Genomic DNA, 26,087 nt, shown 5'->3' with positions numbered 1-26,087 from the left:
TCAGACCTTCGGTCAGACATTATAAATCAATGAAAGAGTTCTGTGTATAGTTCCCGCCGAGTTAGCGGTTGTCTTTATTTTGTTGGGCCCCCCTTTTTTTTCCTCTCTATATCTTCCCTCCAGATGTGGATGAGTGTGTGCTTCCGGGAGTCTGTCCCCATGGCCGTTGTATCAATCTGAACGGCACCCACAAATGTACCTGTAACCATGGCTACCATGTCACCTCAGACAGCAAATCCTGTGAAGGTCTGTAAAGGATTATGTGGAGCTGTTGGGCGTAACTTATCACCGCATACTTGTACGCTCGTGGAGCTCTCTCGACAGCAGCATAATGTCTGCAAATTATTTCTTTTTGCTAGATGTCAACGAGTGCGCAACCGGTAATGCTTGTCCTGCGGGAATTTGCATCAATACTGCAGGTTCCTATACTTGCCAGAACTGCAGGCCTGGGTTTGAACCATCTGCTGATGGACTGAGATGTGAAGGTATGAAATTGCCTAATGATTTTACACTTAACTGCTTTTCAAGAACCACTGGTAGACAGTGATGATTTATCTGCCCACCTGTGGTGTCCTTTCCGTTTCCAGATGTGAATGAGTGTGCCCAGGGTGACTTGTGTCTAGGTGGGGTGTGTGCCAACACGGCGGGATCCTACACTTGCACTAGATGTAAGGCTGGCTACAGAGTTTCTCAAGACCGGGAGAGGTGTGAAGGTAAATTCAATCCCCAGCTGTCTTTTTCAGTGAAAACCATTAATACTGTTACAACTGTTAAAGACTCTCTTAACACTTCTGGGCTGTTTGTCAACTCACCATTAACTTTGCTGTACAGCTGCACATATTATTTAGTCTTTTTACTGCTGTTCATGCATGTCTGTGCCTGCGTTTCCTCAGATATTGATGAGTGCCAGTCTCCGTCAACGTGTGCCAATGGGATTTGTCTGAACTCGGAAGGCTCTTACACCTGTGAGAACTGCCCTACAGGGTACAGAGTGGCGTATAATGGGGAACTGTGTGAAGGTTGGTAACACTATGTTCAGGGTCAAAACCTCTTTCTATTTATCATGCCTTTGTAGTTTTGTATGTAAGTTTGCATTTTTTCCCCTCAGATATTGATGAGTGCGCGCTGCCCACTACGTGCCCCCAGGGAACATGTACAAACACAGAAGGTTCATTTACATGTGTCGTCTGTCAGCCTGGCTTCAGAGTCTCTGAGGATGGACAGCAGTGTGATGGTGAGGCTGTTTGCATGTTTGAGCTCAGGTGTGTGTTGCTCCTGCTTTCTCCATCGTTGCCTCTACTGTGTGAGATTATACATGCCAACTCTGTTGAGCATGTTTCACCAGCTGGTTTAGATTGAATGTTAACAGCATCAGGTGTGACAGGTTGGACCCAAAGTCTCTTCATCTGAGCTCAAAAATTGTCGGAGATAATCCTAGACATCACATCATAGCTGGATCCAGAACCCCTCTGGCTCTGGCACCAATCATCTGTTCACCAGCCCTCAAATAGAACAAGATGATGTCAGGCAAATGTCCTGCCGATAGCTCAGTTAAAAAGTTAGAGGTGTGGACATTTGTAATTCCAAGCTCCAGTGATTACCCATCCAAGTGATTACAACTGGCGGCCTTTATTTATTTGAAGCCAGAGATGGTAATCTGTACAATGATGTGTCTATGTATGTGTCCAGATGTGGATGAGTGCTTGGTGGCGGACTTGTGCCTGGGCCAGCTATGTTTGAACACTGCAGGATCTTACACCTGCAGGAGCTGCGGAGAAGGCTTCCAAGTGTCTAAGGATGGTCACCACTGTGAAGGTAAATCTATGTTCTATCTATGTGTTTACCTGCTTAGAACATATTGTGTATCTCTGTAGTAAACCTTGTCAAAGTTATGGTGGACCACAGTAAAAAAGAGAATGCATTAAGCCCAGAAGATGATTACAGAAAATCTTTACAGTATTCAGTAATTTGTCATGACATGATTTATGAGATCAATGCAGTGAAAAAGGCTGCTTGACGAACCCAGTGAGGTTAGATCTGTCATGACTTCATGGGAATCAGAAAAGGGAATGATTATTTAAATGGACTTAAACGTGGTCTCGGTTAGTCATATATACTGCAGTGTGTTTTTGAATGAAAGTGTGGATGTAGCCTGAAAGGAAGATCCCCCACTGATATGTGTCTTTGTGCTGGGAAAACGTTTTACAAAACAAGCCAGAGTCCAAGTCAGCCTCTGATAGGATTTTAATGGATGTCCCTGATGCCATGGAAAATATTAAGGGCTTAATTTGAAATGAAGTCAACCACTCCCCTGCTTTCCACGTTATGCAGAGAGATTGCCCTGTTGAACTCGCACCGTTCACCCAAAGGCAAAACGGAGCCATCTCAATCACTTAACAATGGCCCACACTATTTTCTTCTTAAGAAATACAATCTGTGCTGGCTTGAGGAATTTCTAATGATCACATAACAGTGTGCCAGTGACTGTTTGTAGATTCAGTAATTATACGCCACCTGTAATAGCTCGCTGTTTTGGATTTGATGACCGTCCTACATACTTATCTTTCCTCCCTTTTTAATAAAACACTGTCAGTGCGATCTAATAAAGAGGGCTTCGTTTACTGTACGTTAGGCGGTATGTGGAGCTACTTAACTGTTAACAATTTTAAAAGATAAGACATTTTTGCTTCAAATGATAACTGTATCTAACCTTTTCTTCCTCTTCTATCTCCCAGACATTGATGAATGCCAGACTCCAGGTGTTTGCCCCACGGGTGTTTGCACCAACACAGAGGGCTCCTTCTCCTGCATGGCCTGTGACCCTGGCTTCACAGTGGCCCCCAATGGACTCTCATGTGAAGGTAACAGTGCAGTGTGTGTGTTTCACTACAATTTATGATCTCTATGCAGTCATTTTCACAGTCATATGTTCCAGCTCAGCATGACCTGTAAGTCATTACTTCCTGGTGTAGATGATGCATGACTTCTTGTGACATGCTCACGGTGGTCTAGAAGCTCTTCATCCAGATGACAGAACTTGTGCAAATTTGCAGTGAGCCCAGTGATTTACAGCTGGTGTGAATGTGTCATGGTGATGACGTCTGTGCATGTGTCACTTCAGATGTGAATGAGTGTGAGGACACCAGGCTGTGCCTTGGAGGCCAGTGTACCAACACAATTGGCTCCTACAGCTGCTCTTGCCCGTCCGGCCTGGAGCTCGTAGCTGGGACATCCTGCAGAGGTATATACAGTGCACACACATGTATCCACTGTGGGTCACCCAACCTATGAAATATACCATTAGTGGTTAACTGTTTCCCGTGGCTTACCTCACGTTAGCATATTGACACAGCTGTGTGAGTATATTTGTGCTTGTTTGTGACAGATATCAATGAGTGTTTGACCATCATGGGGATCTGCGGAGAAGGAGACTGTCTGAACACAGAGGGCTCATACTCATGCATTTGTCCTGATGGATATACCACCATCAATGGCAGGCCCGGCTGCCAAGGTACTGTAACAGTTCACATGATTTAATGAGCTTTGTGTTCTTGGGTGGGGCCGACCCACATTTTGGATCAAGTTGCTAATAATGTAATAAAGTTTTTAGCGCATATTGCCCACATCATTTTACAGTAACTCCACACAGACAGGCTGTTCTCACTGTGCAGTCCTGGGTGCTGAGGCCAAGCCTGGGACCCCTGGCATGGGTGCTCATGTCTGCCTTTCTGTGTAATGGGCCATGGCCTCATCAACTGTCTCAGCTCACTCTCTCAGCTCGGACATCAGTTTGAAGTTATTCCAGCCGCACCCAGTGACCCACTGGTCATAGCGATGGGGGGAAAAATGTAGCCAGATCACCAACTAAGGAAGACCAACACCAACTGGAACATTTTCTGTAAAAAAAATACATGAAATAACTCTGGCGAGGATGTCAGAATTGGATCAGTGTTATTCCTGGTGGGTCTTGCAAGTAAAAGGGGAAGTTATGAAGTTAAGTAAACGACAGGATGTCTGGCATTGAATTATCCTGTCATGATATGAAGCAGGTAGGTTCATTCCTAACATTCAGGTGCTTGCAAGACTCTGGCGTGGACCTGCAATGGGCAGAGTTTACCTACAGTAGAGGACAAGGGTCAGTTGTTAAGCAGAGACATTCTTCCACAGCGGCTTCAGCCTTGGAGCTCCTTAGATATCATTCACAAACTCTGAGCAAATTGCTCAGCCTGCATCAGGTACTTTGGCTGGTCGCCATAACAAATACTGGGCTCTAATTATCCTATAAATCAGCAGTTGTCGTATATTTTCTTGCAGTCTGCCATTGTGTGTTCAGTGCTGACACAATGAAAGCCAGACCCCTCTGACATGAGCATGCATTGGGAGAAGAGGGGAGGATGAGGGTTTGTGGGGCTATGGGAATAAAGGATGCATTTAGTCAGGTGAGGTCAAAATGATGCTTAGCCTTGTCCAGACTGGTCTTTCAGCAAAAACGGGACATATATAATAAAAGACTGACAGCAGACTAAAAGACTTAATTAAACCTAATCTACATCAACAGCTTGTGCCATAGACTTGCTGCGGCTTTCAATAAAACTTTGAAGCCCTTGAATGAACTCCAAAAATATCCATTCACAGCCTATTTATGTGTTTACCTAAAGTCTGGACTGTTGTTTTTTCTTTCTCCCTATCTTTGCAAATAGGTGTTTACCTTGTCGTCTCTGAATTATTCTTCTGATAATCAAAGGTTGGAAAAGGGAGACAGGCGTTTTCCCCAAGTGATAAATTTCCCTCTGCTTTCCTGCCACTTCCCCCACCTTTTCACTACAGGTCCAAGTACCTTACAAGTCATGTCGTAATGCTGCAATTATCCATCTAAGGCTAATCAAGCATGCAGCATTCATAAATAATTTTTCAAGTCAGAGCAAAACGTTCTCGGCCCAAAAAGCTGGGGTAGATGTTTTTATTCACCTCAGTGGCTTTCTATTTGCCAGTATAGCATTACATGCTCCAAATGGCCAGTGCATCTTGTGTTCAGACGAGTTCTTGATTACACATTCTATCAATGATACTTATGAAAGGAGTGGTGCTCTCTGTGGACCTAATGAAGACAGATATGTGTGGTTATTAACAATCATTATGTAACTAATCTTGATCCACCCTTTTTTCCTATTTGTGTGCCTTAGACGTTGATGAGTGCAGTAAAGACAATGTGTGCATCCGGGGACAGTGTCTTAACACCGATGGCTCTTTCTTGTGCTTGTGTGAGGCTGGCTTCAAGTTCAACGCTGACACAGCTGACTGTGAAGGTAAGCGGATTAAAACCTTCCTGAAGTCCGCTTGTGTTTGTCCCTGTGGTTATTGACCCCTAACTCTTCCCAGAGGTTTCCCCTCCCTCTGAGTAAACCAACATGTCAGCATTAGTTGTTTGATTGTCATGCTACATTACAGCTTAAGCACACCCAGTATAGCACAGTTGGCTATGATTGATTATCTATAGCGTGTGAAGACTAGGCTCTAGTGAAAGTGTCCAAGCCTGGCTTAGAGGCTTTCCTCCGTGGTCTCAGGGCTGAGGGGTGCCTGGATTACGTGGCTGGAGCCCTGAACTCCCTCTTCCCTGGGGTAAGTATGAATGACCCCATTGTGAGCAGGAGGTGTTTCTCCCTCTGGAACGTCTCCCTTTAGCTCCTTCACAAGTTCTTTAGTTGCTGTGATAATATTGTTCTTGGCCATTCCTGTTGCCTGCTGCGTTTACTGAGGACAGCTACACCACAGGCCTCCTGGCCAACTCCTGCTGCAGAGCCATTACACAGGGACCAGAGGAGCAGTGGAGGGAATAGGAGTTGGTGTGCGGGGGTGCATGTGTCCGTGTTAGTGTCTGATTGCACATGTGGTTGCATTTGTTTGTCAGTTACTAACAAACATCTGTCTCCCCATGCAGACCAGAACGAGTGCAAGGAGTTTGAAGGCCCAGTATGTGGTACCTGGCGCTGTGAGAACACTATTGGCTCCTACCGGTGCTTCATGGGTTGCCAGCCCGGCCTTGAGGGAGAACAGGCCGCAGACTGTGGTGAGTGGTCAAACCATGTACAATTGAAAGCCTAGTACACAAATTGTGTTTTTATGCTGAGGCAAGCTGCCTATTTTTCTTGAATAAGTGATCCTAATGCCATTCATTTACTCTCTGAACTGTGGTTATAGATAGAGCAAGGCCCAATACTCTACATACTCCTCATGTTTCTCCCCCTCCATTAATAGAGAATGATATCAGTTTGGCATGCAGACAAAAAGAGGCTGATGTGAATCAAAGCTATCAAGCCCCCTGAGTCTATCCACACAAAAGGCTACCGCAGAGATGATGAGAAGTGGCCCCTGAAATTGGGACCTGTTAGAGACAGAAGTGCACTGTCATTGAAAGCATTGTGTGAGGCCAGAAACTGATAATAGTCTCATCCTCCTGACAACGGAGCTAATGGAGGAGCGCCTCTGGCAGGGACACTAGGTGGAACCTGATCACTGTTGAGTTAAAAGAAGATACAATTGCAGTGCCAGCAAAGATGGTCACATATCTCTTTGTTCTCCCTGTGGAGGAGCTCAGTAACTTGGCATGGTTGGCATGCTGCATCTGTCAAACAACAGCACCTCCAGAATGCATGAAGCCACTGTGTTTATGGCAGGAATAAACACCTCATGTTTGAAATATTAATCATTTAAGCTTCTGTGTTTTGTAGTGCATTACTTGTTTTTTGTCAGGCACAATAAAACAGAAAATCTAGTTAATGAGGCCTATGAAGGGGGAAATAAAAGGCCAGATATGTTTTCATATAGACACAGGATCCCAACAGTCACCAGAGAATGACAGGCGAAGAAGGAAAAGCAGGCTGAGAGCATCAGAATGGAATGATGTGCTGGACTGCAGATGGAAGCTGTGGGTGTTTGTGGGCGATTGTGTCTGTGTGCGCACAAGTTTGTGTGCATGTGGTTAGCTGTGGGTTTTTTGCATCCTTCCATGTGTGTGTGTGTGTTTGTGTTAGAGAAAGAAAACCAGAGACTGTAATGCTTGTAGAGATGCACTGTGCGACTTTGCATATTCTCATGACCCTAAGGTTTTTATTGGACTAGCAACTGATGGAGATCAGGAGAGAACATGCTGCTGCAGCACTGATCAGTGACAGATCCTACCTCCACCCCCTCCATCACCCTGATCCTGAATACGTGTGGCTGCCTCCTCGCTGCACTTTATGATGTTGTCTGTCTGGCACCAGCTGAGGAGTGCAGAGGCCTGTAGTGTGATAAGGGCTGATTGAAACCAGCTGCTCACCTCTACTACTTCAGTGTCAGAGTCAAAACACTGCTAAACAGCTCATATAAGTTCACATAAGTGTGGTGTCAATGGTTGTGGTGCAATGCTAACTGACGTTCCTGCTGTGTTAAATGTTATAATACATTTTTTTACCTGTAAGAATCTTACATTCTCCTTCATGGTGCAACAAAACGCCCAGTTTAAATTGTGTATATGAGTTACGACCATTTTTTCGCCTGTTGCTATGTTGTGATGCTGTCCATACAGCTCAGCATTGACTCACGGCTCCAGTTTGAGGACCAAGCCCTCTTACCCTCAGAACCCCAGCACCACTCACAATAGCAGCTTGTTTCACCTCCTGATGGGGAAGTTTTGGGAGATGCTGCCGTCACCTCAATAAAAGTCCAAGGAGGGAGCTCAATTACTCCAGGGCATTTTTGTCTGCTTGTAAAAATCATCAGATATTTAAGAAGAGACCAGACGCTGTAATTTGCAGTTTCTGTGAGGGGCGTTGTTTTATTTTTACTCATTGGCCTTTCGAAGGGGCAGCGGTTGTCGTTGGCTCTGCTCCCTGCGCTCATTTAGATTTAAAAGCCATGACACAAAAGGGAAAAACAGTTTTTTCCACATCAGACGTCACCCGCAACTGCCTGCACTTAAACACACCATGATACCATACACAGGGCATAATGTATGTTTGAGTGATTGTGTACATTTACAGGCCATTGTTTTTAGCTTTAATTTAGCAGCATGCTCATAAATTCCCTCCAGCTATATGCCTTGTCTTTAATAAGGCTAGCCCGATGGGCGGAAATTGTCTGTGGTCACACTCGTCCCACCCCTGTAAACGTATAGAAATGTGAAGGCTTTACCATGTGTGTGATTCATCATACTGTGCAGATGTAAGATTTTATTCTTAGATATGACAGGCTGGCCACCGTTGTACTATAGTTAACCCAAGAGAGTCTATAGATCTAATGTCAGATAAAGCCCACAAACATGCTTCCCTGAAAACAAATACCTCACCTCATCCTTACCCAGTCATGTGTGAAATAACCTCTGCATATGGGTCCAATCAGACAAGGGGTTGCCCAGAGAGTATGGGAGAAGTGTGGGCTGCGGAGGGTGAGCCAAGAGTCACTGATTCCTATATTCTTGCTGTCTGCCACCATGTGCTCTAGATTAACACATGGCACAGAGACACAGCTCTTAAAGCTCCCACCTCAATACCCAAATCACAGCATCACCGGAACCAGGAAGCACGTCCTCCTGGGTCAGAGCATTAAAATAGGTGCTTATTAGGCCTCAATCGCCCCCTAACCTCAGCTTCTCCTGTCTCATCTGAACTTCTCACCCTACTCTTTCCTGCTTCAGTTCTTTCCTTTGGGCAATTTACTGCGCTGCATGTGTCCTGATGTAACTGATTATTGCATGGAAAGACTTAAGAAAGGCAACCCCACGTCCTGCTGGTGTGGGACTAGCTCTTGGTGCAGTTATCTCATTTTGTATTATTCATTTTTTCCCGCAAACCATTAGCGCTGTGATTAGCATGCTGACTCTGTGTACAGATGACAAATATTACAGCTGGTCAAGCAATCCTGTCGCTCAAACGCGACCACACTTAGATACACAGAACAACAAAAGCCATTAACATCGTTTTGGTCTTGATGCTCTCATTCTTCCCAGGAATGATAATTTGATGGCATCTCATCACAACATGTGGTTTGCAACAGATTTTGTTCCATGTTACACATGAATCAAAAGCTGATGATTTCGTATATTAGCGGAGAGCTTTCATCGCCTTCCTCCCGGACCTCCCAGCTGGCTGCTGCTGTCATTCCAACATTCCCAACTCCACTTAAGCTCTTCACACTTGAGGCAATCTTACTTAAACTCTGATATACAATACTTTTCACCTTACTCTGAGAGTATTCTTGTGCTGAGCCTAGGGAATATTCATCTTGACAATGTATTTTTTCAATTACGTGCATGGATTTCTGTAGAAAACAAATCTGAGATCAGTTTGGCGTCACAAGCCACAGCTGAAAAATGCAAATCCAGCGAGTCGGCGGTTTTCAGTATGTGTCCATCTATCCTCCCTCTATCATCTTACAGCCATTTTAGCCCACAAGTCTATTCTAGCAATTTTAGTCCTTTTCAGCATTTCCTGTAAGGTTTTACAAACGACAAAGACAATTTTGTCTCTGCAGCTTTATTAGCTTGTGGGAGCCCCTGTCTGTGACCCCGGAGGCATGTTAGTGAAGTGGCCAAGTCAGGACAGGAACACTGACAGAGGAGTAGTCCCCCAGCAAGCCTGAGAAAGCAGTTGTCTGCGTTGGAGGAGAAGACAGAGTCCTGGCCAAGTGCACTGTTCAAATCAAAAGGGTTGTGGTTGCTCTGGCCCCGCTGTCTTCCCCTCTACAGTTCACGCAGCATTTATGAGTGCTCAGAGGCTAAATAAAGCTGGTCTGGACAACGTGAATAATGGTGCTTTTCACACCATAAGTCAGTTTGTTGTAAATGTCTGAGGTGCCACTGGACAACTTGTCTTTATTGAAGTTAGGAGCAGATGTAAAAGCATCGGACTTGTACTGCTTTTTACCTCTTCTTCTTTTTTATATTATTTAAAATAGGCCACCCTGATCACTCCAGAGGAGTTACTATTAGTCATGGAAACTTTGAATGGAATGCTCATGGAGGGTTGTTATGAAACTGAAAAATCAACAAAAAATCAAATTATGCTTTGGATAAAAAAGACAGTGTCCTTATATTTCATCAGTTGAGAGGACTGCCTGTCATAATGTTCCCAACTTAATCCTTTGCCGAGAAAATATACAAGTACTGAATGTCCTGGCTGGCCTTTTTAAACTGAAAAGAGCTGCTGTTTGTTGATGAAGTTACCTAAAAATGGAAATTGGAAGTCATGTCACCAGATTTGATAACTTGTGAAGAAACCAACGGCAAGCCAAACTGACCAGAGAAATTCACGTGACATAAATGTAATCATTAAACTCTGATTGTTTTTTAAACAATTATAATCAGCCTCACTCTCCGTGCATTATCAGTCTTTGGCCCCTCTGTTATACTGAAGATGCCAAGAATTACTAAACCATGTATGTAAAAAAATTGCTAACAAATGTTGCCTTTAAACAACGACTTGTTCAATGTTCACTTCTTTCACACTGACACACTGAATATAGTTAATTCTGTGGTTTTATTGAACTTGTTTTGATGATTTACTGCCATGAAAACTGCTTTCAACCTGCCAGACTCACTTCCATTTTAGGCTGAAAAGTAAAGTCGACATGCTTTCAATCTTTTCCGAGCACCATTTTGGGTTTTCAGCAGATTTATTGATTAGGATGGAAACCTCTTCTAGCCAGAAAGCTTTCAGAAAATCGTCCCTATGCCAGACCTGAGCTCTCTCATTTTTCTCCAACGGCTTGTAAAATGTCTGGGTGAATACAAGATGATGTAAACGTCCTTCCTCTCTATCCCTCTACGCAACCAAACAACATTCACTTGCAGCTTCTCCAAATCCTCACTGCGCTCAGATACACTGTGTAGATGCGCAGAGAATGTCTCCTTGAATTAATTGACGATCAGCAAAGTTTGAAAACCCCCTTAATGAATTGTCTGATCTGTACACTGTTTCTGACATGTTATGATGGCAGTGATTTCTGTTGTTATTGTATGGTCGGAGTGGTAGTGGTGTTTATTTTGAAGAAGCAGCTCTGTGTTTACGGAGGCAGTTTTGGAAGCCTGTTGTGCAGATTGACAGTGTAAATATTAACGCTGCGCTCACCTCTCTGCCTGCTCTCGGCCCGCAGATATTGATGAGTGTGACAATGAAACCATCTGTGGAAACCACGGCTTCTGCGAGAACACAGATGGCTCCTTCCGTTGCCACTGTGACCAGGGCTACACCAACCCTCCAGGAGATCTGACCAGATGTGTCGGTGTGTAACTGCTGTCCAGTGACATAAAAGAATTAAGTATATTGGAGAGTTAGTACCGTATATAATATTCTTTGTTATTATATTATTTCTTTTTGTATTTAGTTTCACTTTACTTATATGGCAGTACATACTTAAGTATATACTGAGTTCAGTTTTTATCTTAGTAGTACTTTTATTTTTTCCTTTTTCTGCATGCATTTAAAATAACAGAGCATAGTTTTGTGGTGGTGGTACATAAGGAAATGAAGATATGAAGCGCTCTGACTTTGACCTTGCTGTGACCTTGTGGAGCACATGCCTGTGTGTACGTGCCTGATCCTTTACTGACCTCCTCTCCTGCCTTTCTCAGATGTGAACGAGTGCGAGATGAGCTTTGCGCTGTGCGGGGAGGCCCTGTGTGAGAACTTCGATGGCAGCTTCCTGTGCATCTGCCCCATCGACAATGAGGAATTTGATCCCACCAACAGCCAGTGCCGCTCCATGGGTAATAGAGCAGGACTAACACTCACAGTGACTCACAGGACTTAATTCTCCATCCCATCGTTGGGAGACGGAGTTTTCCCTGATTTAATGAGCCGTCTCTCATTATCCAAACAGGGGTGACGAGGTGGACATGGCTTACTCTACGTCTCTTAGAGTATCTTTTGACCTGTCTGTTTCCATTTGTTTTTTATAGGCTGGGGTCATGGTTGGGTGGGTTTGCCTACAAAAATTTGTATTAGCCTAATCCCATGGATGACTGATGAAGTAACTCCTCCTGTAGAGCCAAGCAAATTCCCTAAGGCCCTAGTTACTGTAAACCCATTTCCCCACCAAGACAAACAAGGATAAGGTGCAGCTATTGGCAATTAGAGCTAAAGACACATTGCTCTGTTCCGTGCTAAAATCATCTCAAGCGCAGAGGTTACAGATATGCAATGCATTGAAATTTTAAAAGGACAGAACAGGTCTTTTGAGTCATGGAAATACCTTCTCATCTCCAGCTTGATTGGCGTATGTGTATGTCTATTTACATTATTAAGCGGCGCGCCCTCAGCAGGGATGTTTTCCCTCCTGCCTGGGCACTAAACCCCAGTTATGCCTTTGTGTACCTTTTTGCCACATTCCGCTGTTTGCTTTTGACGTGTGTTAATCAATCATGTGAGACTGAATGGTGTGTTGACTCACATGCCAGTGTTTCCATTTGGCTAAGCCAGCAGCTTATGTGTGAAATGCCTGAGCCCATGCCTTTGGACAAATGAGCAGCCTCAGCAGTGGCAGGCAGGGGTAATGCACTACCTGCTGTAGGCTGACAGACAGCTGAGCAGATGCTGGTATTCCATAATGATGATATACTGCTGATGTACAACATTATGTGCACACATAAAATTTGAGTTCAAGAAGCTGTATCAGTGAGCATTTGCTCTCCTGAGCTACCACAGGGCTATTCAGAACTGCTTCCTTTGTTCACCTACAGCTGAGACTGACCCTAAACCCATCCTTCCATCTGCTCCCTCGATTGGCGAGAGGAAGGAGTGCTACTATAACTTGAATGATGCCAACTTCTGTGACAATGTCTTGTCTCGCAACACCACCAAGCAGGAGTGCTGCTGCACGGTCGGAGCAGGCTGGGGCGACAACTGTGAGATCCATGCCTGTCCTGTCCCCGGAAGAGGTACAACAGGAGGCTGATTAACTCTGTCAGCACCTTGTCAAAATATCATCTTTAAAAAATAATTTCTTTTACTAATTAGAAAAACTTCGTTTTATTTTCTAGATGATTTTAACAAGTTGTGCCCACATGGCCTCGGATTGTTACCCGTGGCTGTTTCCTCTACGCAAAGCCTTGGAGAGCAACGGTCTTACATAGGTACACACACAGACCTTCATAAATACTATTTTTACATTTTTCGAGTTTCCCTTCACACAGAATCTGGCACAGAATGTGCTTTATTTCCACCTGTAGCAACATTTAAAGCCAGATAGACATGAATAATCCCTCACCACAATCACACAGCTGTCTCTACAGACAGCCAGGCTTAATGGGAAGTCTGCCTGCATATCTGACTAATTGCTGTGATTGTTGTGTGTTCTGACAAGAGGAGAGGATGATTTGTCAAGCAGTGTGCCACTGTTACCAGAAACAGTTGTTGTACTTCAGCTCACTTACGCAACATCAAGGTGTGAATCTCTCCCTCTCTCTCCTCAGATGCAAATGAGTGTGAGATGTTTGGATCTGACATTTGTAAAAATGGACAGTGTTCCAATCTCTTTTCCACCTACACCTGTTACTGTCGCTCTGGATTCTACTACGACAACATCAGGCTGGAGTGTGTGGGTGAGACCTGACATCTACTTGTATTGACTCATCAGCTAAATGTCATTTCAATGTTTTGCCCGTTTGATGCCAAACAATGTACTGTTGAATAACGTTTGTTTGCCTGTCTTATTTCATGTGTTTGTAGATTACGATGAGTGTGAAATTGAAAATGTTTGCGAGAATGGAGCGTGTGTGAACACAGCCGGGTCTTTCAACTGTTTCTGCAGTCCTCCATTAGTCCTGGACAGCACACGGCGGCGCTGCATTGGCCTCAACACCTCAGAAGGTGTCAGAAACACACAGATGCATACACACATATGTGATATTTACCTGATACTAAAAGAAACATTTAAATCATTTCGATGGGTAGACCGAATGTTTAAACATTTCTCTCTGTCTTCCAGAAACTGTCGATTTTGAAAATGACGTACATGTGGGTATTTGCTGGCGCCGGCTTGAAAGAAACAACATGTGTTCGGATCCCCTGCAGGGACAGGAAACTACATACACTGAATGCTGCTGTCTGTTTGGCATTGCCTGGGGTGGAGAGTGTGCCTTCTGTCCCAGCAAAGACTCTGGTGCGAAGGCACAATAATCAATCAATAATGATGAATAGTCTAGTCAAATTATAATACTGAAATAAAAGAACATAATAATTAATAAAAGTGTGTTACTGTTTACAGGCGACTATGCAACAATATGCAACCTGCAGTGGAGGAGAGGCTCAGATAGTCTGCGGGAGCGGGCAGGATATGAGTATAACCCGGAGGGTCCAGACGAGCCCGCACATATTCTTCCTCCTTACTGGCACAGTTATGGGGGCCCAGCAGCACCCTATGACATTCCCGAAAGCGTTCCTCTCTTCAATGACAATGACTACAACGTTCAGCAGCCACCAGCCCTTGTGCCTGTACAGCGTCCACAGGAACGTCAGCCACAGCCGGTGGATTCCTACACAGGTGGGTATATGCTTTTAGTTTTGTTCAGTTGGGGCTGCAGGTCAATTATTAGCCTAATTAGAATCTTAGTAATGTTTTGATTCTTTATTATTTGTACATGTTTTCTGCCATATTTCTGCATCCTATCAGAGCACTATGGGGGCTTCGAGGGTCTGCGAGCAGAGGAATGTGGGATCCTGAATGGGTGTGAGAACGGCCAGTGTGTTCGTGTGGAGGAGGGCTACACCTGTGACTGCTTCGACGGTTACAAGCTTAACCTCGACAAGATGGCCTGCATAGGTAGGTACTTTCCTCCAGCATCTTTCTTAGTAGACCACCCACATTTAGACTTTTTATTCCAAGTTAAAGATGTTCAGGGGCTTCCTTGAATCAATAGGAGAATCAATCACTCCATGTAATCTTGTTTCAGAATGTGGTGCTGAATGTTGAAAACAAACCACAGTGTACTCTCCCTCCAGGTTTTAAGCCTTTTGGAGCCAGGTCTTGGATTAATTTCAGCGGGGTAACTCTCCATGCTGTATATCATCAAGCTCAAGGAGAAGCTTTGAATTTAACAACCTTGCATTAAGCTATGTTTTATGGGAAACTAATGAAAGCAGTGTACTCCTCAAAACCATCATGTGTTACCCTTTGGTCTGAAATTTCCTAGTCACATACTGCCAAGAGAAAAGAGGCCTTGAATCTTAGCCGCTCGTGTATTCCACAAGATGTTACATCTTTTAAATGTACTTTGTTTGTTTTATAGGAAAGTGAGACTGTCTTTTTGTAATTAGATGCTATGATTACAATATTCTGTCTGCATGCAGGCTTATCAGCCTCAAGGCCAGCTTTTTTTCCCAAGGAAAGTGATTGAACACAGTGGAAACATGTGGAAGCTGACCATGCAACCCGTGCCATGCCTCCTTTTATAAATAACACCACTAGCATTTTCCCAGTAGAACATGACATAAACACAAAGAGGGTCATTTGAGATTGACTGCTATAAAATGACAATCAGACCTCCCGTGCTGAAGGAGGGAAAGAACAACTTATTGAAGGCCAAAAAGGAAACATAATCCAGTGCACTGTTAATTTTACCATCGTTCCGAACAGTCCAGTGCTCTACATGGCTGGGAATTCCAATCAGGTCCTGTCCAGCCGACACGCAACATGACGGCATGTTTGAGTAAAGATATACAAGAGCAGATATTATGCAACATATGATTTTGTTGAGTGAAAGCTTTGTACATGCAAGCATGAACTTTTGTGGAACTAATTAAAACACCCTTGTTGGTTATACACGAAATTGAACAGCATTATAGCAACTCATGATAATCAGTAGTTGTTTGGCCAAATCAGCGCTCGGAACCCTCCACCTAATATTCTGTCAAATGTAGTTTAAATAGGAATGACAGCGGCAATAATTTTGATCAAAAAATTACAATATATCCATTGGCAGTCAGTGTCCAGTCATTGTACTTGGAACACAATCTTGTGTAATTTTGGATTGGTTTTGACATTTCACAATGTCTGACTGGAGCTACATGTGGTTGTAAGAAGAGCCAAAATTCTAAAAAGCAGTTTGAGCTACGATTTTTACATCTATTACAAATTGAAATGTATGTGAAAAGATACATTCTGTAAAAGCCTAAAGGTCAGCTTAAAGAGACTAACCAAAATGATTGTAAAATCAGTTGTCTCCTCTGAGTTTATTACATACATGCAGGATCCATGTAAGTGTCTCCACAAAGTGCTTTTGAGAAAGCTTGATACTGGATTTTCTGAAATTGCAATGAAAGAAAGGGTCAGGAGGAATAAAATGAAGACAAATGAATCAAATATATCATCTATTTTAGCATTCCAAAAATCCTGCAAAGCAGCACATGTGGCGCAGGCAGCTGTTTCAGCTCTGCATTCTCCCTGCTGACTAACCGGCCTCATCTTCTTCCCCTGCAGACATAAACGAGTGTAAGGACATCAGTGACAAGGTGCCCTTGTGTGAGAATGGGCAGTGCATCAACACAGAGGGATCCTACAAGTGCACCTGTTTGCCGGGCTTTGTGGCCTCTGCCAAGCCACACAAGTGCATCCCAACGATCCCAGAGTCTGGGCTTAGGGAGGCAGGAAACTGAGACAGAGGCCGTTGGACTGTTGGCTTCTCCTGCCCTCCCCCTTAAAGAAAACACACCCCTCTGCCTTTTCTCCCTAAGGGCTCGGCACTAAACCTCCAACAGTAATGCTGAAACGTCCAAACTCGTTTCCCTCGACACACTCACTCACACACACACACTGACACAAACATCTACATCAAAAAGCACACATTCACATCCCGCTCATACGCATTCAAGAGGACCAGGAATTGTGCAGTGAATGTATTACATGGGATTTAATATTCACCAGATTTCCATTTGCCTTAAAGGGATTTTGTGGACTGACTTTTTTTTATTCAGTAACCCCAGGCAATTTGATATGCAGATACACTTTCCACACTATTTTCTCTGTCTCTTCCTTTTTTGTTGTGTTATTTATTTCATTTACATGATGGGCCTCTGTAAACTAAGAACCTATTTCAGAAGGCACGTGTGGTTCCTCTTGCCTTATTTGATTGCACAGACAGTGTAAGGAGAAATAATCTCATAAAAAAAATATCAGCCTTACATGAATCACCAATATTGTCTGACTCTGTCATTGTAACTAGCTTTGGCTTTGGACTAAATGGATGCCAGGGTCAACAAACATCAGATATCAAAAGAAAGAACTTCTCCCACAGCTGCCTTTCTTCACGAGCAACTGCAAACTGAAGAAGGAGAACCTGCAGACCAAGAACTGGGAAGTCAACAGCCAAACTTTCACATTAAAAGACTCAGTCTTCACATGGGCGTGGAAAGACTGTAGATGTATATGATGCTCTATGTGTTGAAACGGTGCAATAGGTAAAACCTGCCTCTCTCTGTTTGACACCATTTTCTTATGGAGTAGGAAAATATATACTCTGTTACTGACCCAGATTTTTTTTTTATAGCAGTATTAACTTGTTTATACTTTGTGTAAAAATACCAGCTGTGTCATGACTTTGATTCAAGGCTTTGTTCTGGCCTTACCTCTGAAATGATCCACAGCTTAAAATGAGAAATTGGTTTTTACGCACCAGCATCAGCATTCCCATGTGTGCATTTCTGAATGCCTGTAAAGACAAAGGCTTCAGTGGAGAGGTTTGGTATATTTTGTACAGATCTAGTACTATGTATTATTTTTGTTACATATTCTCTTGATGCATTATAGCACAACCAATAATTTGTTTGACATAAGGCATAAAATGTAAGACAAATCTGACATTATAGCTTTGTAGATTTATATATGTCTGTAAAAAAATGTTTTCTTTTTATGTATGAGGAGAGTGGCTGACACTGTAGCAGAGGAACTGTGTGTGTATACCCTGCCCTGTGGAGCAGACAATGAATTATATTTTTTGGAAGTGGCAGCACTGTTCTAATCGCAGACTTTTTTCTCTCCTTAAGTTCATTTCAAAGACGATGCTTTTGAAATGCAAGCACCCACTTCTGTGCCTCACAACTTTACAGCTAAATATTCGGTATTATCAGTCTCTGTTGGATCCATATGTCATGAATGTATCATAGACAGTATCAGCCTTCTCATCTGGTTCCCCATTCATACCTTTTAGTTTTTATATTCAGGAAGAAATCTCAGCAGCACAGAAACATACAAGTCTAATTTCTAACTTTGAATGACTAACGTGGATGACTTTATGCTTTTGACCTGCAGTTGTAACCAAGTTGTACAAATGTTTTCACTTGATTCCCACTGTACTTTTCTGGGCTACTTTTCAAATTATTGCCTGAAGTGGTCAGAAGTAATGTTTGAATATTTAAAGCCTTACAAAAACAACTTGATATAAGTTCTGTTGTAAAGCTGTGGTCTATGGAAATATGCTAATTCTTTTTGTTTACCTCTTGACTGTAATCATTATCAGTCATCAAAATAAAACAGAAAAATATCAGTCTCTCTAATCATTTACATTAAAACTGACACCCAGTACACCTGGTACAACTATATAATATAAATAATAGGAATAAATAGGAATCATATAAATGTTTATTATATAGTGAACAGCTATAAAGGATCGATATTCTTACACCAAAGAGAATCAAAATGTATTTATTTCCTGCTGAATGATGTCACTGAATAAGAAGTTGTAATGCTGCAATCATAATGAAAAGAACAGATTAGTTATGAAGTGAATCATTTCAAAATAAAAGTATTCATCCATCCATTCATCGTTATGGGAATATGGGAATATATATATATATAGTATTGTTTGTAGCCTACTTTGATTAATTCTTATATCTGAATATGTAACAAATTATGACAAAAAATCTACACTTCTCTAGACAGTAATTCACTACTAAGGTCTGCAATCTTACAAGGGAAGACATCATTTACTGTATTATACAGCCCTCTACTGGCTCAAATGTTAAACTGCAAAATCACAGCTGAGTTGTAGATTAACAGGGGGAAGAAAGGGAAGAAACCGTGATTCTGCTTATAAAAATGAATAGATAAGAAGTATAATCACAGTACCCAAATATGCAGTGCAGCCAACACGCCTTAACATGAGCTACCTTTACCTTAAAGGCAACTTTTCTCGGTTTCCGGTTGGAACTTTTACTTTGAAGTCGAGTTGTCTCTGTTTCCGTCTCTCGGTTTAGTAGTTCACTCCATAGACACATACGGTTCACTCCATAAAATCCCAACATGTCCCTACGAGGACTCCGTAGTTCTGCATGTGCTTCCGTGGTGCCTCCGTGGTGATTTTGGGAAATCGTGTTCATCCTGCAACGCTTTGGTTTTTATCCATCGTGCATATATTGTTTTGGAATACATCTCCCAGAAGCCAGTGCGTGTCATACGTGTTTTAGTAAATTGAAGATACAACAACCTCTTGTGCGGTGCTGTGATACAATTTTTAATAATAATTCGAGAGGGCAGAGACCGTTAGCAGCCTGTTAGCTAACACTTTTAATGCCGTCATTGGAGGAGTGGACACTTAGTAGCACGCTGCAGGATGTATGTCGCTGCTGAAGCTGCTAACAGCCTGACGACTATGTAACAAATATCTTGTCTGACACTGTGTTGAGCACAAAATGCGAGACATTCCCTGTCCATTGCTCTGTTACGGTACTGAGAGCTGATGTCTGGCTTTACATTTTAATGTATATGCTAAATGTAGTTAACTTCCATTTAATACATGTCCTTCATCACACAGATACCACACATCAACTATCCATTTGTATTATACGTTAGCCAGGAGAGGTCGTTTTTATCACACTTCTAATTTCCTAATGGCAAAAGAATGCATTTCACAATGGAACAAAACAGGGGACTCTTCAACACTACGGCACAGGAAAGTCTTTCTTACCTCAGCAAAGACTCTGTTAAAGGACAAAACCAGTCAAGTTGCTGGACACTCATCAGAAGATGACAGACTGTCATCAAATGGCTCATCTTCTCAGTTTTCTGACAGGGGACATGATGGGTTCCCAGTGAAAGTGCTGCTGATGCTGGTGGTGGGCCTGTCTTTCTCTACACGCCTCTACAGGATTACAGAGCCCCCTCATGTGTGGTGAGTCCAAGTCATTTTCATGCATCATTATCAGTCCAAGCTATACTCACATAATGACTATTCTGGGTGTTTCAGCTGGGACGAAACACACTTTGGAAAGATGGGAAGCTACTACATTAACAGAACCTTCTTTTTTGACGTCCATCCTCCTCTGGGAAAGGTGAGGTGTATATTATGTGCTGACATACAGATCTTTCTAGTAGCTTATTGACCTTCATGACTCTTTTGCAGATGCTGATAGGTCTTGCTGGGTACATGACTGGCTATGATGGTACCTTTCCTTTTATAAAGCCAGGAGACAAATATGAACAGCACAACTACTGGGGGATGAGAGGGGTATGCTACTTTCGACACTTTGAATATACGCGGATCAGCTATTGATACCTGCTGCCAAAGCGCTGACCCTTGCCCAGTCCTGGTTGATATAGTCTGTGTCCCCATGTTTTTTATATAATTTATGTCGCTGATGTGTTTATCTGGTCTTTTTTCCTACAGTTTTGTGCGGTGCTGGGTTCCTTTCTCCCAATCTTTGCCTACCTCATAGTGTTAGAGCTGTCTCAGTCTCACACTGCTGCTCGTATCACTGCCACCCTGCTCATATTTGGTGAGTAATCTGCATTTTCCATAGTTGTTTCACACAATGTAAAACACTTCATGTACACATTGTTAAGACAGTGATTTTTGCATTGATTATGTTTTAAAAGGATATGTGTGACTAACATCACCTTCCTGACAGATACTGGCTGCATCACCATCTCCCAGTACATCCTGTTAGACCCGATACTCATGTTCTTCATTATGGCAGCAGTGCTGAGTATGGTAAAGTTCAACCAGGAGAGATACAGGTTTATATCACTACAACATTTATCTTTTTATGTTCTTAAACTATATTTACATTTTTCTAGAGTAAATTTAGGGGTTTACTATTATTTACATTGCATTTCAGATTAAATACTAAACTTTACGTCTTAGAAAGCAGACTTAATGTTTGACTTCAGCTATTTAAAGAGACCTGTCTTTGTTTTGGAAGATCTCAGAATGAAATTATTATCTGATAATGTGCATAGTGTGTTCTAGGGGTTTGTTAGTAGTGTAAATTAGTAAAAAAATTGAGTGTTCACTGCTGTCTGTTCCCTTCAGGCCTTTCACTACCACCTGGTGGCTTTGGCTGGTACTGAGCGGTGTGAACCTTGCTGGGGCTCTGGGTGTAAAGTTTGTGGGACTGTTTGTCATTTTGCTGGTGGGCCTGAACACACTCTGGGATCTCTGGAGGCTTCTGGGAGACCTTAGCCTTTCCCTTTTAAACTGCAACATATTTAAGCAGATTAGTTTTGGTAACAAATAGATAGATAGTTAGATATATACTTTATTAATCCCCGTGGGGACATTAAGTTGTAGTAGCAGCATATCAAAAAAACAATAAATACAGTAAACACAAGCAAAAACTCTTATATACACATACACAAGAAGAATGTACATACACACACATAAAGCAGATCAAAGAAGATAAGAAGATAAAAACACAGTTAATGTAACTGAGTAGTTTGAAATGCACCTGTGATGATGCTGTGGCTGTTGAATACTGGAGGTTTGACCACCTTTATCACCATGTTTTCTGGCTCTAGGTTGACATAACAAAGCACTTCCTGGCTCGGGTTGTTGGACTCATCCTGCTGCCACTTTTCCTCTATGTTACAATATTTGCAGTCCACTTTGTTGTGTTGAACAAAAGGTGAGACTGGTTACCTGGTAATCTCCACAATTGCTTCCAGTGTACCGTTAGAGTACTCATGGTTGTTTTCCCTTGCCAGTGGTCCAGGAGATGGTTTCTTCAGCTCTGCTTTCCAGTCCCGTCTAATTGGGAACAACCTACACAATGCATCCATGCCTGAGTGTGAGTCCCACTTTAAATAAAACCAAATGTTACTGCAGCTGTGTTTACTTTAAACACTACTAAGAAAGTGGCAGATGCGATCAGGGAGAAATGTAGACATTACTCTAGCATGATACCCAGATTGGCTGGAATGCTTCCTCACATTGTATTTTCTTGTCTTGGTTACATACATTGTTCAATAACTGTATGTGTCTGACATGTTTGAATGATTTCTTGTTTCTCTGATGATGCAGACTTAGCACATGGCTCCACTATCACAGTGAAAAACCTCCGCATTGCTGGTGGTTATTTGCACTCTCATTGGCACTTGTACCCAGAAGGAGTGGGAGCAAGGCAACAACAGGTCAGACCACAGTTTAACTGTGAAATATTGTTATTCCCTGAATTAATTATTGTCTTTGATTTGTGTGTACAGGTGACAGCCTACCTTCATAAGGACTACAACAACTTTTGGTTGGTTCACAAACAAGATAACAATTGTAAGAAAATACTGTTGATTTACTTTTCACAGTTTCCAGTTATGTTTTTTTTGTCTTGTAAAATAAAATATGACTGCTTGATTGTTTATCCTTTAACAAGCTCAATCTGGGACACCTGATCTTATTCGTCATGGTGACATCATTCGCTTGGAGCACAAAGAGTTAGTACCATTCTTCATCCACAGAAACGAAAGCTGTGTAACTGATCGTCATGATTCAGTTGTACATCCAAAATTTGCACATATCCTATTTTTTCTTGGTCTTTGCAGAACAACCCGCAACCTTCACAGTCACCTCCATCTGGCCCCTATGACCAAGAAACACTTTCAGGTTACAGGCTATGGCATTGTGAGTAAACCAGTGATTTACTGCTCATAACGCTTGACAATGTTTTTTTTATTATTTATTATTCTGATTGTCTGTGTCTGTATGTTCCCACTTAGAATGGCACAGGAGACGTCAATGACCTATGGCAGGTGGAGGTGTGTGGAGGTCGGAAGGGAGACTTGGTGAAGGTGCTGCGTAGTAAAGTCCGCTTTCTTCACCGAGCTACCGGTTGTGTTCTTTACTCTTCTGGCAAGACTCTTCCAAAGTGGTAAAACTCATGTTCTCTGCTGTGACATCTCAGTTCTGCCACATTTTCCATTTTAAAACTCTAGACAGTCAAAGCACACAACAAGTTGATGTTTCTGTTTAAGGGGCTGGGAGCAGGTGGAGGTGACCTGTAGTCCTTACTTGAAGGATACTCCAAGCTCTCAGTGGAACATTGAGGATCATATAAATCCCAAATGTATGATAAACACACTTGCTGCATTCATATTTTTGTCCTTACCTCTACTTGTCACATGCTAACTACATTTCCTGCTGTGTGTTTTGACAGTACCCAACATTAGTCTGTCTGTGCTGAAGCCCCATTTTCTGGAAATCTTACTAGAGTCACACATTGTGATGATCAGAGTAAGTATGGGGTAATAATAGTGAAGGCACAGAATGTGGATGTTAATATCCGTTTATTGAATCAAAGGAAAACTTTTTTTCAGGGTAACAGTGGCTTAAAGCCCAAAGACAATGAAATGAACTCCAAACCTTGGCACTGGCCCATCAACTACCAGGTACAATAAAGGATTCATGAAATAAAATTCATTACGAATGAATTCAAAATGAATGCATAAAACATTTAAACTGCTAATGGGGTTGGTTGGTGTCCTTGAAGGGTTTGAGGTTTTCAGGAGTCAACGAGACAGAGTTTCGTGTTTACCTGCTGGGAAACCCTGTAAGTCTCTGAAACTGTCTTTGTTTTAGTTTTTCTTGTTAAAACTATACAGATAAGCACATTCATTGATTAAATTCATTCTTTTAAGGTGGTCTGGTGGGTAAACCTAGCCAGCTTGGGGTTATATCTCATCATGGTGGCAGTGGCATCGATAGCTATCCAAAGAGGGATCTCACTGAACTACAAAAGAATAAGTATGATTTTGTACACTGTTGTGGATTCAACAGGACTAAACACATAAACATCCAATACTGTGCGTTTCAGAGCATTCCCAAGTGCTTATGAGAGGAGGAGGGCTGATGCTCCTCGGCTGGCTGCTACACTATGCACCTTTCTATACTATGGGACGTGTCCTGTACTATCACCACTACTTTCCTGCAATGCTTTTCAGCACCATGCTGACAGGTACCAAATCTTACTGCATTTTACCTGCTTTCATCACACAGATCACTGGTTTTGCAAAGAGAGAGCCAAACAGTATAAGCTGAAAGCCAATGAAAGATGTAGTACAGGGCTTTTACAGAGAAACGAAGCCTATCTGTTCCTGGTTCTGTCTGTCTGTCTGTCAGGAATGACCTTGGACATCCTGTTGAAAAGTGCTGACTTGCTGCTCCACCCACCTTATTCTGATTGGCTGCAGAGATGTGGGCAGGTTGCTCTTCTGTTTGGTGTTCTTTACAGGTGAGATGACGTTCTACTTTTTCCACTCTTACACATTGACAAAGAGTAGTTGCTGTGTTTACTGAGGTCCTATACTGAACTGCAAATCACTATTGTTCTCTGTCAGTTTCTACCTGTTTCATCCACTGTCCTATGGCATGACGGGTCCCCTTGCACACGAGCCAGGCAGCACAATGGCTGGCCTGAAGTGGATGGACTCCTGGGAGTTTTAGTCAGCTTTGCATTAAGATGACACTAATAATGTGATGTATAACCAGTAGAACATGACTGGTTTTAATCATTCATGTATTTACACAGAGAAATTACTTAGCACTTACTTTAGGTGCTGACTGAATCTCTACTTGTTCAAGTATTTGTGTCCCAGCATTTCACATGTTGTAGTTTATCATGTATGAGAAAGAAAACCGAGCTGAATCAATGCAACATTACAGCAGAGTGGTACAATGTATAAGAATGAAGGTCTACTCTTTAATCATCACCTAGTTGCCTTAACTCACAACAAGACTTTGATTCTGGACTTAGTGTGTACTGTGTTTCATAAAATTAAGTAAAAGTACCTGAAAGAAACTAGCTAAAAAGTTCAGAACACTTTCAGTGGTGCATGCATTGGTGAGAGAGACTCTTATTTACAAATGTATTGTCCAGATTGTATTGTTTTTAGCCATTAGTGCTGTGCAGTTCTGGCTTCTGTTTTTACTGCTACTGACTCTCAGTGTTTACATTTCAGTGTTGTTCAATAAACAGTAATATTCTTGCATTCTGTTCTCACTCGCACCCATATGATCAGTATTTTGTCATTGCATTTTGTTGACAAAATTATGTAGTCAGTATGCTAACATTTTGCTTAGACTAATTATGGCTGATACTAGGATTGTTTTAATAATGAATCCCACACACAATGTGAAATAATTTGTTGTATAAAGACTTTGTTTTTGTTTGGCAAAATGGGATTTAACACACATAAGTGATTTATTTATTTATTATTTACTACTAAAAAAGTACTTAAGATTATAAACGAGCAAAACCGGTATAATAATAATATATATTTAATAGGCTATAAATATATATATATATATATATTCCACCACACCACTTTTTTATTTAAAACGTAAAATTAAAAAACACACACTGACACAGTAATTTAAATTACTTAGCATTTAAACATAATATATTTGAGTAAAGCGCTTTATTTAAAGCATCAAAATACAACGTGTCGCCATAGTGATGGGTCCCTATAAGTAGCAGGCCGCACTTTTTAAACTTTATTCGCACCTGAGCTACAGACTGAAGCGCATCTACCGCCAACGTCCGGAGCAAGTGCTGTTCATCTGAGAGCTGTCTTCAGAGATTTCCAGAGATAATCTTCATCGTCGTCTGCAGAGAGGGATGGAGTCTCCCCGGGAGAAGTTCCTGATCACCTCTGGGTTCATCCGCGATAGTGAGACAGACAGATTCTCTTTAACATTGACAGTGATGAGCCAAGATGGCGACCAGGCCGTTTTTTTTTAATAATTGCTAACGTTCAGTTCTCTACCTGTCTGCATGGAGACTCTGTGTGATTAGCCCGGTTTTAACAAATAAGCTTGGTTTACATGTTTTTGTTGTTTGTGCTGGATTACAGCA

At 42.2% G+C, this 26,087-nt stretch overlaps 2 protein-coding genes across 3 annotated transcripts in view; both read left to right on the top strand.

The window, feature by feature from the left end:
* Nucleotides 1-18,514, top strand: part of LOC114427121 (latent-transforming growth factor beta-binding protein 2-like) — a 72,595-nt gene extending 54,081 nt beyond the window's left edge. Inside the window, exons 21-41 of the mRNA XM_028394916.1 lie at nt 124-246; nt 360-485; nt 588-713; nt 894-1,019; nt 1,109-1,234; nt 1,690-1,815; nt 2,736-2,861; nt 3,122-3,241; nt 3,386-3,511; nt 5,184-5,306; nt 5,939-6,067; nt 11,131-11,259; nt 11,609-11,743; nt 12,716-12,913; nt 13,016-13,108; nt 13,448-13,576; nt 13,704-13,844; nt 13,963-14,136; nt 14,242-14,517; nt 14,647-14,796; nt 16,453-18,514. Of these exons, the coding sequence (XP_028250717.1) occupies nt 124-246; nt 360-485; nt 588-713; nt 894-1,019; nt 1,109-1,234; nt 1,690-1,815; nt 2,736-2,861; nt 3,122-3,241; nt 3,386-3,511; nt 5,184-5,306; nt 5,939-6,067; nt 11,131-11,259; nt 11,609-11,743; nt 12,716-12,913; nt 13,016-13,108; nt 13,448-13,576; nt 13,704-13,844; nt 13,963-14,136; nt 14,242-14,517; nt 14,647-14,796; nt 16,453-16,628 (2,978 nt within the window). The 3' untranslated portion in view covers nt 16,629-18,514. The remainder of the gene's footprint in view (nt 1-123; nt 247-359; nt 486-587; nt 714-893; nt 1,020-1,108; nt 1,235-1,689; nt 1,816-2,735; nt 2,862-3,121; nt 3,242-3,385; nt 3,512-5,183; nt 5,307-5,938; nt 6,068-11,130; nt 11,260-11,608; nt 11,744-12,715; nt 12,914-13,015; nt 13,109-13,447; nt 13,577-13,703; nt 13,845-13,962; nt 14,137-14,241; nt 14,518-14,646; nt 14,797-16,452) is intronic.
* An 806-nt stretch (nt 18,515-19,320) lies between these two features.
* On the top strand, nt 19,321-25,221 carry pomt2 (protein-O-mannosyltransferase 2). Of its 2 annotated transcripts, XM_028395357.1 has the most exons (22): nt 19,321-19,692; nt 19,781-20,137; nt 20,213-20,297; nt 20,369-20,473; nt 20,633-20,741; nt 20,874-20,982; nt 21,278-21,436; nt 21,762-21,869; nt 21,949-22,031; nt 22,265-22,374; nt 22,447-22,510; nt 22,611-22,671; nt 22,780-22,858; nt 22,954-23,105; nt 23,209-23,300; nt 23,391-23,467; nt 23,551-23,622; nt 23,724-23,783; nt 23,872-23,977; nt 24,048-24,188; nt 24,353-24,464; nt 24,571-25,221. In XM_028395357.1, the coding sequence occupies exons 2-22, from the start codon at nt 19,857-19,859 to the stop codon at nt 24,674-24,676; spliced, it is 2,271 nt and encodes a 756-aa protein (XP_028251158.1). In that variant the 5' UTR covers nt 19,321-19,692; nt 19,781-19,856; the 3' UTR covers nt 24,677-25,221. The 2 variants fall into 2 exon arrangements, with proteins under 2 accessions (XP_028251158.1, XP_028251157.1); XM_028395356.1 differs by having other exon boundaries at nt 19,321-20,137.
* Nucleotides 25,222-26,087: the final 866 nt, after the last annotated feature.

Source organism: Parambassis ranga, chromosome 22 (assembly GCF_900634625.1).
Source record: "Parambassis ranga chromosome 22, fParRan2.1, whole genome shotgun sequence".
Taxonomy (NCBI): domain Eukaryota; kingdom Metazoa; phylum Chordata; class Actinopteri; family Ambassidae; genus Parambassis; species Parambassis ranga.
Note: the sequence above shows the minus strand (reverse complement) of the source record. Positions and strands in the feature narration are given on the sequence as shown.

Bases quoted from the DNA above. Each gene is read 5' to 3' on its own strand.
- pomt2 (XM_028395357.1), top strand. From the start codon at position 19,857: ATGGCAAAAGAATGCATTTCACAATGGAACAAAACAGGGGACTCTTCA. The intron at 22,375-22,446 runs GTCAGACCACAG...TTGTGTGTACAG, and splicing joins TGGGAGCAAGGCAACAACAG to GTGACAGCCTACCTTCATAA. The intron at 24,465-24,570 runs GTGAGATGACGT...GTTCTCTGTCAG, and splicing joins CTGTTTGGTGTTCTTTACAG to TTTCTACCTGTTTCATCCAC.